Source organism: Nilaparvata lugens, chromosome 6 (genome assembly GCF_014356525.2).
Source record: "Nilaparvata lugens isolate BPH chromosome 6, ASM1435652v1, whole genome shotgun sequence".
NCBI lineage: Eukaryota > Metazoa > Arthropoda > Insecta > Hemiptera > Delphacidae > Nilaparvata > Nilaparvata lugens.
In genome coordinates, this window is record NC_052509.1 from 5253512 (window position 1) to 5274879 (window position 21368).

General features: G+C 34.5%; 1 protein-coding gene across 1 annotated transcript in view; it reads right to left on the minus strand.

Moving 5' to 3' along the window:
- Nucleotides 1-21368, minus strand: part of LOC111046381 (UDP-N-acetylglucosamine--peptide N-acetylglucosaminyltransferase 110 kDa subunit) — a gene marked incomplete in the record, with an annotated part of 151924 nt that overhangs the window by 36912 nt on the left and 93644 nt on the right. The window contains 1 exon segment of the mRNA XM_039431334.1: nucleotides 4629-4734. Coding sequence (XP_039287268.1) covers nucleotides 4629-4734 — 106 coding nt within the window.

A 21368-nucleotide genomic window follows, 5' to 3' on the forward strand; every position in this document is an offset into this window, starting at 1 on the left:
GCATTTGAAAAACTAAAAACAATGCTACAAAACAGTCCAATATTGCAGTTACCCGATTTTTCTAAACAATTCATAGTTACTACTGACGCTAGCAATTTTGCTATTGGAGGAGTGCTTTCACAGATTTTCAATGGTAAAGATCTACCTGTTGCCTATGCTTCAAGGACATTGAACAAAAATGAGATCAATCTTTCAACCATAGAAAAAGAACTATTGGCTATTGTGTGGTGTTGTAAATATTTTAGGCCCTACTTATATGGACGTAAGTTTTTAATTCAGACTGATCACAAACCTCTCCAATGGCTTCATAGTATTAAAGAGCCAAATTCCAAATTGATAAGATGGAAACTTTTGTTAGAAGAATTCGATTTTGACATTACCTACATAAAAGGGAAAACCAACTTTGTAGCGGATGCTTTGTCCCGTCCTTATGACGTCACTATGATGGAAAATGAAGAGAATGGTTTTCGAGGTTTCGAGGATGGTTTTCGAGGTTTTGTGAATGATTTTCAAGGTTTGGAGAATACTAGTGATGACCCCCACGAATATGATGATATAAGTATAGACGATTTGATAAGGTTCAATACTAACACTGACGTACCCTCGATAGATAGTAGTACCTACGAAGATTTTTTCAACGAATAGGTACATTAGGCGAGCGGAATGATAATACTGGTAATGATAACTTAGTAAATAATGCTAATCAAGGAAACTTTGTAAATAATAATGCTTATGATGACATTGATCGTGAGAATATCGTGAGTAATGATAATAATGATGACGAACAAGAAGCCGAGAACGATAATCGCAGCTTAGCTACGATACACTCGCAAGAAAGCTCAAATGAACAGGTAGTTATAGCTGATGATGATAAGTTGCTTAATATTGAGCATAACCAACTTATTCTTGAAAGAGGTGACCAAGCCCCTCAATTAGAAAAATTTTTGGTAAAAGACGATTGACCATTTATTTTAGGAACGCTAACGATTATGATGACATGAAAAATAAATGTATTGAGTTTTTGAAACCAAAAACAGTATATGGAGTTTTCTGTTCGCGAGAAGGTGTTTTGTATGATGAGTACGAGAAAATTTTCAACAATTTTAAAAATGTGTTATTAGAAACGTTCGATTCGATAAAACTGAAAAGGTATAAGAAAATGAATTTAGATATAGTGGATACTGATGAACAAAAACAGATAATTTCAAATCACCATGAAGGAAAGACGTACCACAGAGGTATCAATGAAACGTATAATCAGGTAAGAAGAAGATATTACTGGCCATCAATGCTACGAGACGTAACAGATTACATTAACAAGTGTGCTGTATGCCTGAAAGTAAAGTATGATAGAAAACCTGTTAGAGTCACATATAAAGTCACTCCTACTCCAGATAAACCATTTGAAAAACTACAAATTGACTGTTTCCAATACGATAAAATAAAGTTTTTGACAATGATTGATTGTTTTTCCAAACGATTAACAGTCCATCCCCTAAAAAGTTTGAACCAAATCGATATTCAAGAACGCCTGAATGATTATTTTTCATCTTTTCCCCTACCCAAAATTATACAAATGGACAACGGCCGTGAGTTTGACAATGCAGGTTTACGCGACTTTTTGAGATTGTACGGTGTTGAAGCATACTATGTCACTCCTGGACACCCAGACTCTCAGGGCTTAATTGAAAGAGCTCATTCTACGCTTATCGAAATCCTAAATGCAATTCAATTGGAGAATAAAAACAATTCAACAGAAACAAACATGAAACTAGCAGTTATAGCATTTAATAATACGCTCAACTCAACTCTGAAAATGACTCCCATGGAAATAACTTATGGCATATCAAACAATCCTTTTGTTAACAGAGTTACGGAAAGATTGGTGACAGAACAACAGTCTCACCAATATTTAGAAAGAATGAACTTAGTTCACAAGTTGATAAAGAATAAAATGAATCCGAAAAACAAACACGCACTGAACAACTGAATGTCAATCGTGAAAAGGATGTAGAAATTGAAAAAGAACCTTACATTAAAACAACTTTTAACAAAAAACTAAACCGAAATTCTTCAAAGTAAACTACAGTAAAGACGATAAACTAGCTACGAACCCTCGAGCAATTCAGAAACGCCCATTTAAAGTACACCCCAATAGAATGAAACGCCCCAAAAAACTGGTGAAACGAAAGAACTTATGTGTTACAGGACACGATGATACCAATCCTACTTCTCCTGTTGCTGGCCCCAGCAGCACCTTATGAAATGATTGATCTGAGCAAATCCTCCGGTGTTGCTCCCATTAAAATTCAGAACTCCTTTATTGTTAACACGACATACACATATGTTCATAAAATAAGTACTAGCTATTTAAGATTAGAATTAGTAATATAGAAACATTTATTGATTTTTTAGCTAATAAGGATATTGATAAGAGTCGCCTAAGCATCATGAAATTAAATTTAAAGTATACGAAGAGTAAATTAAATCAAATCCAATCAATTAATTATAGACAAAAACGAGGCCTTTTTAATAGTGTAGGATCTGCACTTTCTTGGCTCACTGGTAATATGGACGCTAACGATAAGGAACGATATGATAAAATTTTACAAACTGTGCAATCAAACGAATACCATCTTAGTAATAATGTAGAAAAACAATTTGCTGTTAATCATAAATTAATGGAGGAATTCAACAATGAAATGAAAACAATACGATCAAATAATATGAAAATCAGTAATTACTTTAATTCATTGTATAATGAATCAAACAGAATCGAACTTAATCAGCAATCCTCATTGTTATTTGACTCTCTCTTGCTTTTAAATAATAAAATTTCTGATATTGTAACAAGCTTAGAATTTTGTAAATTGAATGTACTCCACTCGACTATTATTTCTCACGATGAACTTTTTCTCATGCACCGAAATTCGAATTTTAGCTTCATTTCAAACGATGTCAGTGTAATATGGAAACTCAGCAAAGTCCATTGTGCAATGTTTAAAGACCACATTTCTTATTTCATTGAAGTACCGCTACAGTCGGCAATTTATGAAACATTTTTCCTGTTGTCATATCCTGTCATTCAAGAAAATGAAATTGTAACAACAATTGTACATCCTTCTTTTGTACTCCGTAATGATAAATTATTTTTTGGAACTTGTGAACTTATCAATGATAATTATTATTGTAGTAATATAAGTCGTATTGAAAATTTATGTATTGAACAATTGTTAGATGATAGAGATTTAAATGGATGTAATAAATTAGTTTTAAAAGATGGGTCTTCTTTAGTGAAATATATTAACATAATTGATAGTTTTATATTATTAATGTAAGTTCATGTATAATTTACAGTTCTGCCAAGAAGAAAAATGTTACTCTCTTTCCAAACAGAAAAACTAAATTGTTAAAAATTGATAACTCAGAGACTTTAATTGGATATTACAGACCAAACATATTTTGGGAAAATGAAGTTATTGTGCCAACTAAACTTATAGAAAATAAGAAGATTTCTAATTTTAGTTTTGATGAAGTACATACTGCAAACATAAAATTTCAACAACTTGATATTATTGATGAATTACCTCTCAAAGACAATAGAATCATCTATATTGTTGTAATTACTATATTATTTATTTTGGTTGTAATTTTATTGATATTCATTTTTATTAAAATAATTTGGAAAAAACTGTCCATTTCTAACTCAAATAATTGTAATTCTGGCGTGGATAACGATATTGTTAATACCGATTCCCAACAAATGTATCCAAGATTGCCATGTAACTAATACTTAATTTTTGTACTTGGACTTAATACTATTTTATTTTTGAAGCTGAGGGCAGCTTCACACTTGGGGGGGAGGAGTTACATTTGGTAACCCCCTTTATAATGCTGATGTAGCTATGCATTGTTATTTACTAGCCATTAGTTTAGTTGCTTTTTCGAGTCAGTCTGTTGCCAGAGCTCGTAGAGCGTACATCGCTTATAACCATGTATTAGATGTATTAGTATGTTGAAATAAATAATTCTTTTTAAAAAGCCGGTTGGTTATTCCAGTTCCTTAACTGTAGTCATTGTCAAAGTCACGTTTGAATTAAGCTTCAAAAGACTAGAAAATTAAACACAAAATAAAATGAAGAGAAAATAGTGTAAAGTTTCAGCTATTTTGAATTATTTAGAAATGTTTAATTTCATCAAGGAAAAACGTTTCCAATTATAGAAATGAGAAAATAAAAACTGCGACTACTGTTATAAAAACTGCCACTACGTCCCGTTTTGGAAAGCTAATTTTCTGACTCCAGCTGTTTAAAGTCTAGAGCTTAGCTAAATTCCGAGGTCGGAAACCGACCCTGAATGTTTCAATGAATATGTGCGGAAAATTTGAAGTTGATTGATGATAGCATTCGAGAGTTATCGTCGAACAAACGAACACACACTCAAACGGACAACGACTCTAGCTTTTAAGAATATGTGTAGAAAATTTGAAGTTAATTGATGAAAGCATTCGAAAGTTATCATCGAACAAACGTACAACGATTCGAGCCTCTAGTCAGAGGTAAGAGCACACTACACTCGTTTAAATGATTATTATCCATTGAAGAATGGAGGTGAGGTGAGATACTGACCTGTCCTTTCTCCTTGAGTGCATTGGCCAGATTGCAGTAGGCATCTGGAAAGTTGGGTTGCAACTCAATGGCCCGACGATACGTGTCAATGGCCAAATCGATGAGGCTGCAAACCAAAACAGAAATACCTTCAATTAGCAACATTTCAACCTAGATACTTAAATGAGAACATAACACTAATTACTTTAATCATTATAAGTAGAGTATTATGCTTTCATATATTGCAGTTTTTATACACGTAAGACTGGCCACTAACGGTAGAACATGCATGATACACATGTTGTGTCATCACAGCGAAAGGTTTCGAGCAAATTTTTTTAGGTTTGATTTTGTATCTCAATGTTTTATTCTTTATTTTATCTTCGCTACTGTATTTGAGGTTGAATTATTTTTCTTTCACTAGTAGTTCTGTGAACAGTAGACCTCGCGCTCAGTAAGTTACAATGACCTGTTGTTATGTTTTCTCAAAAATTAATAAATAATTTATCAATTAAAAATGCCTAGAAAAAATCCTAAATAAACATAGAGCTTTCTGTCCTATCGTACCGTGACGTGTCGTCCCGGAATGTGGGTGTGAGCGCTGTTATCAGGTCTGGCTGCAACTGTCTACAACGTTGATGGAAAGATACATTTTCAAGATGTTCGATGTTTTTGTATTAGTATTATAGCCAACTGTCTACTAACGTTGATGGAAAGATACATTTTCAAGATGTTCGATGTTTTTGAACGGGTAGTATTATAGTCCAATAGACAGCTGATTTATGATGAATAATTCCTAAGTCTGATTTTTACGGTAATATTGGCGTTTAAAGGAGACTCCTTTTCCTTTTATATTATCCGTAAAATGCAGAATTTCAAAAAACCGTATGTACAAGTCGACGCGAATTTGAAAAAGGAACATACCTGTCAAATTTCATGAAAATCTATAGCTGCGTTTTGCTGTAAATGCGGAAACATATACGCGTATATAAACATATTATAAACATAAATAAAGAGAAATGCAAAACCGTCGTCTTGAATCTTAGACCTCACTTCGCTCGGTCAATTATAATTTGTAATTATCCAGTGGTTTATTAATGGTTTTTGTTTGTTTATTTTATGTTAGAAGACTCTCGCAGATGATGAACATGTGTTTGAGTTTATGTGAACATGCAGATTTTATCATGCTTGTTCTACCAGTTAGTGGCCAGTCTAAAAATTAATTAGGTCTATGAGCCTAGAATCCAAACACAAATACATCCAATTAGCAACATTTCAACTTATATACTTCAATAAAATCATAATTACTTTATTCATAATTTATGTGAAGTTTGTAATGTATGCTCTCGTATATTGCAGTCTTCATACTTTCGTATTACTGAAAATTACACAGGTCGATGATCCTAGAAACCAAACATAAATACCTCCAATTGGAAACATTTCAACCTAGATACTTCAATAAAATCATAACATTAACTACTTTATTCATTATTTATGTAGAGTTTCAACATTTTTCACTGATCGTTAAATAAGGGTGGCCTCTAACGACAAGACAAGTGTGTTGAACATGTGTGTGAACACACATGCTCGTCATACATATTGTGTCGATCAACGAACTACACGTTTTGAGGTTAGGTTTTTGTATCTTCGATATTTTAGTTGCTAATTTTGTCTTCGTTGACCTATTTCCATTTAAATTATAAATTTGTGTTTAGAAATAAGTTTTCTTATTTTTAAACTTTAAAAAGTAGAAGCTCAGGAAGTGAAAGTGCAAATTTTCAGTGAGAATACATGAAGAGCCCAATATAATATAACCTATAAACTTGAGTGTTGATAGGGAAATGACATTGGGTAATACGGCGAGGCAGAACATCCAAAAGGATCTCTCTGCCGATAAAAGCCATACGAATGAATAAATAAAATAAATAAGTTGAACTATTTTTGCATCATTATAATTTGAACATTATCATTATCCTTGGACATCCTCTTCATGATTTATATTTTCCTGGACTTTTCATTCAATTTTTTCACAACTTCTATCTTTCAGGTCATTCCAGCACTAAACATACATACTTGCAGTATCCCTACTCTTCATAGGTTGAGTGGAAAAGGGGACTAATTATTATTAAACGAAATCCCAATTAAATGCTGTAAATAACCCCGAAGACTTCTGCTACTGAGAATATTGACAACAGGGCAAATAGCTAGATGGAAATTCGATGAGCGCTACTATACAAAAATTATTTGTCAGCCCGGGACCTAACAAATAATTTTTTCCTACAGTTACGTTGAAAAGTGGCCATTGCTGCACTGATTACAGAACGCAAAGAATCACTTTTCCGCTCTAGTGCGGGAAAAATTTTTCTGCACTCCAGATTTGCAACATGGCAACGCAAAATACTTAGTAGGTTATATGGAGCAACAGTGCAGCAAAATCAAAAATGAAGTTGGTAACAGTGACTGCTGTGGCTGCTATAGTGAGCAGAGGTGCAACGCGCTAATTATTATTCATTATAATATAAATAACCAAGTACAACGAGAACTTTAGGATTTTAGGATTAAGGTTTTTATCAATAATAAAATTACACAGAAAAACATTTGATGGATTTCAGGCAATTTTACCCATAATTACCCACTTTTCATATTCAATGGTAACTGTAGGAAAAACTTAATGTGAAATACGTGCGCAAAGTTCCTCTGCTGCACTCAACAAACCATTCCGCCCTCGCCTACGGCTCGGGCGTAAACGTTTCTTTCGGTGCAGCAAACTGACACTTTGCGCACTAGTTGCACAAATAACTATTGTATAGTAGCGCTCATCGAATTTCCATCTAGCTGTTCACCCTGTTGTCAATATTTGCAGTAGCAGAAGTCTTCGGGGTGATTTACAGCATCTAATTGGGATTTCTTTTAATAATAATTATTAATTGATTAGCATTTGAACAAATGAAACTTCCAATTTATTTCCATCTGTAGAAGAGGGTACTCTTATTGCCTCAATTTCGCCCACATCACTTTAATATTATTGTAAAGTAAAAGACATTCATCTATCTATAGTAAGGTTCACGTTATAATGGCAGTGAAGAAAGATAGAAGAACAACGTTGCCGATCCTCTGTCTTGTCAATGCCTTCTATAGACTGCAGCTAATACAGGTTTATTCATGTAATATTAACTGATCATTCTCGTTTAAAATAATCATAGCAAGAAATCATACTTGTCAATAATTTCATAATGAATTTTCATAACAAAGATGAAATATTTTGTTAATTAATTTGTAATTCTACATTGTTAAAAGACGATCTGGCAACAGAGCAAAGCGAGAAAGAGATAGCGCTATCCGCTTTGTTGAATGATAACAAGGATAGCAATACCTAGATCCTAGACGGTAGCTAATACTGGTTTATTGATGTAATATTAACTGTTCATTCTCGTTTAAAATAATCAATTATAATTTATTAAGCAAGAAATTATACTTGTCAATAACTTCATAATGCATTTTCATAATAAAGATGAAATATTTTGTTAATTAATTTGTTTATATTATCATGCAAGAATTAATATTTTTCAATAACTTCATAATGAATTTTGTTAATTGGAATATTTTGTTAATTCACATTAATTCTACATTTTTGAAAGACGATCTGGCAACAGAGCAAAGCGAGAAAGAGATAGCGCTATCAGCTTTGGTGAATGATAGACAAGAATAGCAATACCATTGCTAATCAAACACTGCCATTATAACGTGGACCTCGATCGCTATATCACTTCCAACTCATTCTATCTGTGCCTGCACTTTTTAAAAGATAATAGATAAGATAATTTTGAATAAAATTTAGAATTTAGAAATAGGCCGACACATCTAGAAAATACCTGAGTCTATACCTAATTCATGCAGGTGAACGGGCTAGAGTCAAGAAAACTTCAATTAATCTTGCCATGCCTGATTTAATAGGTTTATACTATAGAATAACACTACAATTTGAAATAATTGAAAAATACAAACAGTTTCAATAAACATTGGCAGCTAAAATCGAACAACAGAAACAACAATATCATGTTACTTTGTTGACATTCTTCATCTGATTCGGGGGCGCATTACTATCCCCGTTTAGATAGCAATACGTCACAAAACCAAACAAGATCAGTCATAAAATAACCAATCAATTTCAACATGAAATTACTCAAGAAAGAAAAAACCCGTTGAACCCAAATTTCGTCGATAGTAACCCATATAACCCATTTCATAATAATTTTGAATCCCCACTTTTGATTGACATTCTCGAATGAACCTTTGTTTCACTACACTGCACTTTCGTTGGTTTGTACGTTGCTTTATCGTCGGGGTTACAGTACCTTGTTTTTGGCGGTGAGCTTTTACCGGTTGAATTTGGCTTGACGGCGACGTCCTCTTACGTCCCTAGACCTGTCGTCTGAACGGGTGTCTTGAAGCGGTGTTACATAAAGTTGCGGAACCAAAGGGGTGGTAGTACAAGAAGTTGGTTTGGGGACACACATGAACCGCTGTAAATAAATGTATTACAGCATTAATTTCTAACTCTTCCTACAATTCATCAAAAGCTAAAACAGGAGTTTATTCTGTTATTCAATTTAGATTTTATCTTGACGTTCTGATTTCATTCTCAAAATTTAACAGATTTAAAACAAATTTACTTGCCAGAGTGTCATTAATATACAAAACAACTTTATGAAAACACTCGTAATAAATTAATATAATGCTTTTAGAAAAATGAATACTTCATTAATTATGATGTTAACTTTTATGATATTTTTCGTTTGGTTTGCAAAATCAAATATAATTTTTCATATAGTAGTTCGACTAGTATTATTGGAAACTTGTGCGCTAGCCAACATTTTTTAATATTAATTTCATGGAAAAGAAAACTTTCTTCTTTGTCTATTAAGATTTCTATCTTAAAAATTTACTAAATTATTCGAAAGCCTTAATGACATAAGAAAACAAAGTCTGAAAAATATAAATTATAAAATGTCATAAACTCAATATGAACATAATCTTAAAATTTCATTCCAATTTAAAGGCTATCTTCCTGACTTTCAGCAATACTCTACGATAATATATCTCCAGAAACAATAACTCAAATGTAACGTAACTGAAAACTTTCTATACTTCTTTAGAAAAAATTTATAAGTATCTTCCATCACTAATAAAATCAAAAGGATTATTCTCAATCAATATTATTAACTTGAAAAATAACAGGCTTAATTAATTCAATACTCTTATGGAAGTTTCAATCAATTAAATTATTTTAACCTTATTTTACGTACCTTAGCGGTTATTTGAAGAAACAATTATTCGTACATGATGAAGAAACACAATTAAACCTTTCAGGACATGGCACTACTAGTAAATTTAAACATTAATAAAAAATAAAACTAGCTCCTACATTAACTACTGAAATAAACTTATAAACCTGCCCAAAAAGGGGGAAACATAGTGACTACATCTTTACTCTCGTAGTGCTCCTAGCAAAGTGTCCTCCGAAACGTAATCTGGTCTCTCGACTGGGGAATCCCCACTACTGTATTTAGAAACAGGTCTCCTATTGGGCGAATGGAATCAATTTGACCAATCGTCGCGTGGCTTCTACAGCCTTTGGACCAAATAGTAACTGCAAAATCGGTAGTTTGTTATAATTTCAATGCTTGCTGTTTTCCAACTTATCGCATTTTATGTCGCGACAAGAAGGCTAAGTTTTAGAGATAATTCCATAATCTACATTCCTCGACGACTCGGAGCCACAATTTTTAAATATCTATCATGGGAAACTCGAAGTCATGGCCGTTCATAATAGAGAGAGAAAATAATTTATTTCGCTAACTCACTTACAATAATGGCTCTAGTCTATTGCGTATTAAATTTACTATTATAACTTGGGAAAAGGCCTGAATTAAAGAGAGTGCCCGGCACACTCCCCTTCCTTCCGGTGTGAAACACGCAAAAAGAAATCTAATCAGGATATGTTACCATAGAGGCATTCTGTATGATTTGGAGAGTCGAATTTCTGGATTGATAGTAGGATCCAATTTGAAGCGGGCCCTCTTCAAAAGAAATCTCTTTAATCATTCCGAAATTCAGCAAAATGTATAACTAATTGAGATTTGTGGCAAGAGTCTTTAAAACTGTGGCAAGAGTCAGGACAAAACAATATGGACGTGTCCACCTTTTAAGTAGGTACTAAAGACGGACCGAGTATAATAATCTTGAATACTTCAATCACTTTATTGAGTCCCTGGTTATTTTCTTGGCAAACTCTAACAAGGGAAAACGTTTAAAAGACATCATAGTTTTAATTGGTTCTATGTTACTCTGCTGTTGTAAAATATGAAGTACGTTTGATCATAATAGTAAAGGATGAAACTTTTTCACTCAGCTGAATGTATTGAAATCTATCATTACTATAGAGTTGAGAGAGCAATATATTTTTAACAATATAAAGCAATTCAGTAGGCAATACTATTCTACATCGACTACGATTCAAAGATAATAATGGTTGAAACTGCAACGCTAGCGAGTCATCGGAGAGCAATGACACACGCTTGATGTACATTCCGTAGCTATGAAAATTTCTATCCATTATTGTATTCCAGCAGGAAATCTCTATCACTGAATTATATTAAGTGAACTAAAACGGAAGCAGTTAAACTGAATACACCTATGATAAGATTATAATTGTATTAATCATGGAAGGTAAACTAATAAAGAATAGGGATATCAACAAAATAATATGAAATATAAAGCGAATAGAATATAAAATATGAGGCCTTAGACATTATTCTTATTATTTTATGAATTGGAATATATATTATCTATATGTACTAACTCCTAACTATGTGAATGTATAATTCTTAACTATGAATGGATGAGTATTAAGCTATTGAAAATGGGTATAGTATAGAATATTATGATAAATCGTCTTATGCTAAATAACTTATTATTATTATTATTATTAGAGACATCATTTACATACATAGTATTATGACTGTTGATGACTTCAAAAATTGATCATCACCCGATTTACCAAACAATCAATTATCTACTACCGTGGGAAAACTGTACAATAATTTCATTTACCGCGAGTATGCAGCCGTGCATGAAATAAAATTAAACCTAATTCACCTACCTAAATATATTTAATATTACGAAGTTAATAACATAATTTAATGACTAATCTAGTTGCGCAAGTTATTTACATTCCGGAATTTCTTCTATATACATTATATTGTCACGTAACAAAATCTTTGACTAAACCCTTCATGAACCCGTAATGAATCCTTCTAACAAATACGGTAAATATCTTTATCATAACTCTTTTTCTCTTTTCTCCTTCTCATTCATTAGGAATCATCTCGTTGAGTGTATAGAGACAAGGCTATAGAGTGGCGCCATACTCACAAAAACCTATCCAATTATAACTCACGACAAAAAATCTTGCCTTCAATAGACTGATCTGTATCCTTTTTTCAACATAACTCAAGTAGTCATCTTTCAAATTGCTGTTTATGGTGGTTTCAACCGTTGAACATTTTTATTTGAGAGACATGAGCTTTTTGTACAAAATTTTGGGTGGCGGGGTCGTGTAACGATACGGTAACCGGAGAAAACCAGTCCTTAATAACGAACGGTCCCTTCCACCTGTAACTGAGTTTGCTAGAAATCTTATTAACGGCGCTGGATTGTACATGTGCTTGTAATAATACCAAATCACCCGTTTTGAAAGGTACATCGACACGACGCCGATCATATCTCTCCTTCACTCTCGTATGTGCTCGAAGTAGATTATTTCGAGCCTTCCTCCAAATCTGAACTGTTCCCGAATTTAGTCGTTCGGGGAAAATCTCATCCAACTTCCATGCATTAAGCAATGGGTGATTGGGACTATACCTAAACATAAGTGAAAAAGGGGTACACCCTGTGCTATCATGTGAAGCCAGGTTGAAGGCCAATGGCAGCCAGCTTAGGCAGTCATGCCATCTGGTTTGCGATTCTGCGTGAAAAGCAATCAGAGCGCTTTTCAAGTTTCGGTTCACGCGTTCAGCTACATTGGGGCAGGGGTAATAAGGGGGCGTTGTGATATGTTGGATTCCTAATTGGAAACAAAAATTTCTAAACAACGTCGAAGTGAAGATGGTCGCATTATCTGTCACCAGTCTTCTAGGCACAGAAAAATTAACAAAGATTGATTTCAGTGCTCTAATTACGGCTGCAGTATTTCCTTTTCTAAGTGGTATTAACCAACAAAACTTAGTAAACGAATCAACGCAAGATAGAATCTGAGTATATCCCTCAGTAGTTTTGACTAACGGGCCTACTAAATCACAATAGAAACGAGCTAATGGTTCATTGTCAACTCTAGAAGCAAGAAAACCATAATTTTGTTTAGTGGAAGGTTTGCTACGTCCACAAATATCACATGACTTTACAAGTTGGGCAATATCCTTTCTAAGTCCGGGCCAATAAAAATGTTCTAGAATCTTATGTGTGGTCTTTGCAAGGCCCAAGTGTCCACCAATGGAGGTCTCATGATAATACTTGAATACAAGGGGGATGAGAATTCTAGGAACTACTATCTTCAGCTGATCGCTAGTCCTAACTTCAGTAACTAGAACACCTTTCCGTAAACTGTACGGGAATTGTTCTTCATTCCTATCAATTTTTTCGAGAATATCTTTACAAAAGGGGTCATTGTCTTGATGAACTCTAATATCGGTGAAGACTAGAGGGAAATCAGACAACTTCAACGAATTCACCATACTAAACAAGGTTCGATTTCAAATTTTGAACTTTCTGGAGTTTCTTCGGTACTAATTTCATCCTGATACATTCTTGAAAGGCAATCGGCCACTACATTTAATCGCCCGGGTATGTGGGTGACTTCGAATTGGTAGGTTAACAATTTCAAAATCCATCTGCCAATTCTTCCCGTATTTTTGGGGTTATTGAGCATCCAAGTTAGAGCAGAATTATCAGTCAATAATTTAAATTTGGAATGTTGAAGGTACAATCTAAATTTTTCCATCCCGTAAATCGCCGCTAGACATTCAAGCTCGTAGGTTGAATATTTGCACTCCTGTTGACTCAGTTTCTTTGAGGCATAAGCAATAGGGTGAAAAATACCGTCAAATTCCTGAGAAAGTACAGCAGATATGGCCGTTGAAGAGGCATCCGTTTGGAGAACAAATTGCTTAGAGAAATCGGCCGTCTTCAAAATAGGAGGACAAGATATGGCCTTTTTCAACCCTTGAAAGGCTTGCTCATGAGTTTCATCCCAAATAAATTTACAATTTTTTTTTCGAAGATCATTGAGCGGTGCGGCGATCTCAGCGTATCTAGGGATAAATTTATGAAAGTAGCCCACCATCCCGATGAAACGAGCGATAGCTTTTTGATTTTTGGGAGTAGGAAATTCACGAATATTCTTGGTGCGAGAAGGATCAATAGAAATACCATCTTGGTTGATCAGGTGACCCAAAAACGAAATCTGTTTTTTTGCAAATAGAGCCTTTTCCGGATTGACGGTGAAACCAGCTTCACGTAAGCGGAGCAGTACGGCCTCAATATGTGCCAGGTGTGAATCAAAATCTTTAGAGTAGATAACTATATCGTCCAAATAATGAAAAACAAACTTATATTTCACATCTCCAAACAGTCGGTCTAATACCGAAGAAAGTGCTTGTGCACCGGTAGCCAGCCCGAACGGAATACGCTTGAATTGATAAGTATTTCGCATAGTACAAAACGTAGTTAAGTGTCTACTTTCTTTAGCAAGGGGGATTTGATAATACGCTTGATTCAAATCCAGTACTGAGAAGTATTTAGCACCATTGAAAAAGTGGAAGCAATTTTCGATGTTTGGTAATGGGACTGAATCTAACGACACCTTTTTGTTTAAGAAACGATAATCAACGACAAGTCGCCATGAATCACTGTTCAAGTTGTTCATTACTCCTACTAGGCGGGTTAGGACCTGACCTATAATTATCGTTCCTAGGCCGTTCAACTCGGTTTCTTTCTTCATCGGCGAAACTCAAGTTTTGAGCTTGTACGCTCATATCAATCAATTCTTTATATGTCTGAGGACGACTATGGAAGATAAGTCTGGATCTTTCGGCAGGATTAAGTCCCGAACAAATGGTATTCACAATTTCACATTCGATTAAATTTAAACGTAATAATTTCGCGGCCTCTTTAATTGATACTATGTAGGCGGACAACGGTTCGCCTGTTCTCTGGAGTCGGTAGAATTCCTCCCTTTCAATGACGGCCAATAATCTTTGCGGCACAAAATATTTTAGAACCTCAGCATGAAACTGATCAAATGTATAATTAGAATTAATAGCAAAATTTATGCGATCGGCTAGAGGTCCTAGAGAGAAAGGTTGAAGGATCTGGAACAATTGTACATCCGGCAAATCGAACTGAGTTGAAATTTTTAATGACAGAGCGATGAATTTCAACAATTTGTCCACGACTAAACCATCAGTGTGTGGCAAATCACGCAATAAATGTTCGATCGGGTTAGGGAGACGATTATAAATCGTATTGAACACCGGTGTATAGCCTGATTGAGGTACACTTTGAGGTAGCGCCCTAGTAGACGTGATATTACTGACTGATTGCCTAATCGGAACAAATTGACGGGGGCATTCAATGCGTATACTGTTAGGGTTCAGTCCCAAGCATGAATCAAAAGTTTGAGTTTCTTTCGGTGCGATAACCAATGCAGGTGGAATGTGCTCTGTGTCGCCGTGTTCATTAGAAACTGGTGGTGGGGCGGGGACCTCTACTTTTCCTACATCTACTTTATCTACACCACTTGTCCCCGGGAAATCAAAAAGCGATGGACTTAAGACAGGGGTGGTGAATACTACCGGAGCTGGGGACGGGGCGCGACTTTTGACCTCCTTTTGTACTTGCAACATAACGGGGTAAGCCGCCTCCAGGGTTGCAAGGCGTTTCTGGATTTCGTTAATCAGTTCGGAATCAGACCTCTCCTGAGCATAATGAGACAGGTGAATAATTCTATTCAATACGTGTAAGAATTGGTTCACTATTCGATTGAACGATTCTTTCTTTTCAGCATCGGAACCAGTTTTCAGTTGAGGTAACCACTCATCAATTTTAGCAGTAATTTCATTGATACTCTTTAATTCGAGTCGGGACCTGTCTTCATCATACACCGCGCGATGGATTCTACCACTACCCTCACCGCGTATTTGACGGTATTGTTGTCTCAAATTAGCGACATCACAATCAACATTACTAGACCAACCGAATGAATTGAGTTCGAAAAGTAATTCCCCTTTTAGCAGATAGTTTGGATTGATACTACGCGAATACAAAAGACCAAGATCGAAATTTTTTTCTATGTCCTCTTTGACATCCCAAAAATTAACCTTAACCGGGCTGATGGCCGGGGAACGCGGGCTGGAAGCCATAGTGTTACGATTTCAATCCCTTCGCACAAACTTACAAAAGATTAACCTTATCACAAATTTAGCATTAATTTGGAATCAGTTTCACGTTTTCTAATTTCTCCAACTAATAAATTATTATTCAGGTTTTAAACTAAAATCTCTCAATATTCACTTTCCCTTCTACTATACTATGATGATACTCAAGTACCCGATGCGTGAGACCAGAATACGTACGTTGACATTACAATAATTTCTATCATCATTCACGGAATTACAGAATACAAAAATTTATTCAGCACTTAGAATCAGTTGTTTTTCACCTATGCTAGTTTCTTCTACTCATTTTTATTCTAACGTTAAACCTTTTATCAATGATCAATTTCAATATGAAGTTTCAGAATACTTTCAACTTAAGCATCAATGATACCTGAGTCTATACCTAATTCATGCAGGTGAACGGGCTAGAGTCAAGAAAACTTCAATTAATCTTGCCATGCCTGATTTAATAGGTTTATACTATAGAAATCACTACAATTTGAAATAATTGAAAAATACAAACAGTTTCAATAAACATTGGCAACTAAAATCGAACAACAGAAACAACAATATCATGTTACTTTGTTGACATTCTTCATCTGATTCGGGGGCGCATTACTATCCCCGTTTAGATAGCAATACGTCACAAAACCAAACAAGATCAGTCATAAAATAACCAATCAATTTCAACATGAAATTACTCAAGAAAGAAAAAACCCGTTGAACCCAAATTTCGTCGATAGTAACCCATATAACCCATTTCATAATAATTTTGAATCCCCACTTTTGATTGACATTCTCGAATGAACCTTTGTTTCACTACACTGCACTTTCGTTGGTTTGTACGTTGCTTTATCGTCGGGGTTACAGTACCTTGTTTTTGGCGGTGAGCTTTTACCGGTTGAATTTGGCTTGACGGCGACGTCCTCTTACGTCCCTAGACCTGTCGTCTGAACGGGTGTCTTGAAGCGGTGTTACATAAAGTTGCGGAACCAAAGGGGTGGTAGTACAAGAAGTTGGTTTGGGGACACACATGAACCGCTGTAAATAAATGTATTACAGCATTAATTTCTAACTCTTCCTACAATTCATCAAAAGCTAAAACAGGAGTTTATTCTGTTATTCAATTTAGATTTTATCTTGACGTTCTGATTTCATTCTCAAAATTTAACAGATTTAAAACAAATTTACTTGCCAGAGTGTCATTAATATACAAAACAACTTTATGAAAACACTCGTAATAAATTAATATAATGCTTTTAGAAAAATGAATACTTCATTAATTATGATGTTAACTTTTATGATATTTTTTCGTTTGGTTTGCAAAATCAAATATAATTTTTCATATAGTAGTTCGACTAGTATTATTGGAAACTTGTGCGCTAGCCAACATTTTTTAATATTAATTTCATGGAAAAGAAAACTTTCTTCTTTGTCTATTAAGATTTCTATCTTAAAAATTTACTAAATTATTCGAAAGCCTTAATGACATAAGAAAACAAAGTCTGAAAAATATAAATTATAAAATGTCATAAACTCAATATGAACATAATCTTAAAAATTTCATTCCAATTTAAAGGCTATCTTCCTGACTTTCAGCAATACTCTACGATAATATATCTCCAGAAACAATAACTCAAATGTAACGTAACTGAAATCTTTCTATACTTCTTTAGAAAAAATTTATAAGTATCTTCCATCACTAATAAAATCAAAAGGATTATTCTCAATCAATATTATTAACTTGAAAAATAACAGGCTTAATTAATTCAATACTCTTATGGAAGTTTCAATCAATTAAATTATTTTAACCTTATTTTACGTACCTTAGCGGTTATTTGAAGAAACAATTATTCGTACATGATGAAGAAACACAATTAAACCTTTCAGGACATGGCACTACTAGTAAATTTAAACATTAATAAAAAAAACTAACTAATGATATAAACTTATAAACTTGTAAACTTGCCCAAAAAGGGCGAAACATAATGACTACATCTTTACTCTCGTAGTGCTCCTAGCAAAGTGTCCTCCGAAACGTAATCTGGTCTGGCGGCTGGGGAATCCCCACTACTGTATTTAGAAACAGGTCTCCTATTGGGCGAAAGGAATCAATTTGACCAATCGTCGCGTGGCTTCTACAGCCTTTGGACCAAATAGTAACTGCAAAATCGGTAGTTTGTTATAATTTCAATGCTTGCTGTTTTCCAACTTATCGCATTTTATGTCGCGACAAGAAGCTAAGTTTTAGAGATAATTCCATAATCTACATTCCTCGACGACTCGGAGCCACAATTTTTAAATATCTATCATGGGAAACTCGAAGTCATGGCCGTTCATAATAGAGAGAGAAAATAATTTATTTCGCTAACTCACTTACAATAATGGCTCTAGTCTATTGCGTATTAAATTTACTATCATAACTTGGGAAAAGGCCTGAATTAAAGACAGTGCCCGGCACATATCATTTAGCAAAAGTTGAGCCAACTTCGCTAATCACTTTTCAACTAAACGAATAAAAGTTAACCGATGAAATTAATTAACAGTAGCAGCGAGATTAGCATACTGTCTATCAAGTTGATGAATATGAAAGCAAAGCAGCCTGTTCAACAAATTTCCTGATGCAATTTTCTTAGCAAACTGGCGACCTCTCTCTTGCTCATCAGTGCACATTATTGCACGCGAAGAGATGAACAAGAAATTGAGGAGGAGGAGGAGGAGAATTAGGAGAAAAGGAAGATGGAGGAGATAAACAAGGAGAAGATGAAGAAAGGAGGAGCGAGAGGAAGAATGAAGGAAGGGGGAACACGAAGGAGAAGAAAAAGAGGGGGAGGAAAATGAGAAGAAGGTTTGAGAAAATGGTAAGATGAAGATGAAGAAGATGAAGAAGGAGAAGAAGAAGAAGAAGAAGCTTGCTACAGGATGAATATTTCCTGATAAGCAATTGTACAATAAGAAGAAGAATAAAAAGAAGAAGAAGAAGAAGAAGAAGAAGAAGAAGAAGAAGAAGAAGAAGAAGAAGAAGAAGAAGAAGAAGAAGAAGAAGAAGAGAAGTAGAAGTGGAAGATGAAGGAGTAGAAGAACAATAACAATAAATATAAGAAAAATAAGGAGATGAAGCAGGAGTAGAAGAAGGAGAATGATGAGAAGGGGGAGGATTGAGGAAAAGGGGAACATGGAGGAGAAGATGAAGTAAAAACAATAGTAGGACAAGGAGAAAAAGTAGGTAAATGAGAAGATGTAGAAGAAGAAGAAGGAGAAGAAGAAAAAGTAGAAGAAAAAAGTATTGAAGATGGAGGAGAGGAGGTGAAAAGATAAAGATGTAGAAAGGAGAAGAACAAGAAGTGAACATGGAGGAGGAGTAGGATAAGTAACAGATGAAGGAGAGAAATATAAGAACAATAAGAAGAAAAATAGCAACAAGGAAATAGATAAGGATGAAAGGAAAGGAAGGAGTAGAATGAAATATGGAGGATGAAAAGAGAAAGTTGAAAAATGAAGAATAGAGAAAAATGTAGAACTGGGAGTAGAAGGAGATTTGGGTCTGAAAGGAGAAAAAGTAGAAAAATAAGGATGAAGAGCAGAGAAGTCGAAAAATGAAGAGGAGAAAAAGAAAAAGGTGGAGAATATGAGAAATAAGAAGAGGAAGATGAATTAGTTGGATAAGGAGATGAAACATAAGAAGATAGAGTGGGATTGATTGATTGATTGAGTACTTTATTTATGTAGATTACAATATATACTGGCTTATACACTTATATACAATAGCTTACAATACAGCAACATTATAGATGAATTTGCATAATATAGACTAAGAAAATAATTATTGAACTGTATATGATATGAAAAAGCTATTTGTAATATAATAACTATAGATAATAATAAAATTGTTATGCATCTACATAAATTGGCGGAGCTTTGGACATATCAATGTCCATTTTTCGGAAAGAATATTAAAAATATCCTTCCCACTAACTCTCTACCAAAAAAGAGAATGAGTAGAAGAAGAAAATAGGGAAGGAAAAGGACAAGATGATGATGAAGAAGAAGAAGAAGAAGAAGAAGTATAATATTAAACACAGGAGATGAGTTTAAATTTGGCGCCACTTGGCCACTTAACGACTCATCAACGTTGTTTGCGTGAATTGGCGTTATCGCATCGCAACTTTGCCGCGTTATTTTACAAAAGTTTGTGAAGCAACTGAGTTCAATTTCAAGCAGCCGGTGTTCAGTGTTCACTCATTTTGCGTCTCTCTTAATCTCCGCGTGCAGTGCTCATCAATCTATGCCGCCATTTTGGTTTTTGTCAGCCATTATTAGTCGTTTGTCTCATTATTTGCCAGGATCATTTCCATAATGTGCTCCCTTGAAAATGATTGATAATGATTCTTTCACAGATCATTTTCATATCCATTGTATCGTGTTCGTATATGTATATATATTATATATATATATATATATATATATATATATATATATATATAGCTAAAATATATATATATTATATATATATATATATAAAAGCGAAAAGGCACTCACTGACTGACTGACTCACTCACTCACTCGCAGATCTAAAAAATCTACCAGACAAAAAAAGTTCAAATTTGGTAGGTATGTTCAGTTGGCCCTTTAGAGGCGCACTAAGAAATCTTTTGGCAATATTTTAACTCTTAGGGTGGTTCTTAAAGGGTTTAAAGTTCGTCTTTTAGCATGTATATTCTTCTTTTTCTTCATTATAATTGAAAAATGTCCATACCATATGTTAATATAGAACTATAATCTAGATAGAGTACCTCTTCGAAACAGTTGTTAACTGGTAACTAAATTAATAATTTTGTCAGGTTGGCATCAAGTTGAGTGACTTTGTTAGGTGGGCATCAAGTTGAAGATTGAAATGCATTTATGCGGAAAAATTGATTGGGCACTGCTACTTCAATCAGAGCTATTCCTGGGAATATTATATTACTAGCCGTCAGGCTCGTTTCACTCGCCATATCCGTTTAGCCAGACGTTTAGTCTGGACCCTCGACTGGATCGTCCTAACATATGATAAAAATGCACAAATGAAAAATGCAGGCGAGCGAAGCGAGCTAATGACCTCATCTTGGACTATCCAGTCGGGGGTCAGGGGGCGGAGTCCCCTGGCTAGACGGATATGGCGAGCGAAGCGAGCCTGACGGCTAGTTATATTCTATTTTCAAGGAATAAAATTGAGAATTTTTGTATATGAATGTAAAATAGTTGTGCATCTACTAAGGCTGTGCAAAGG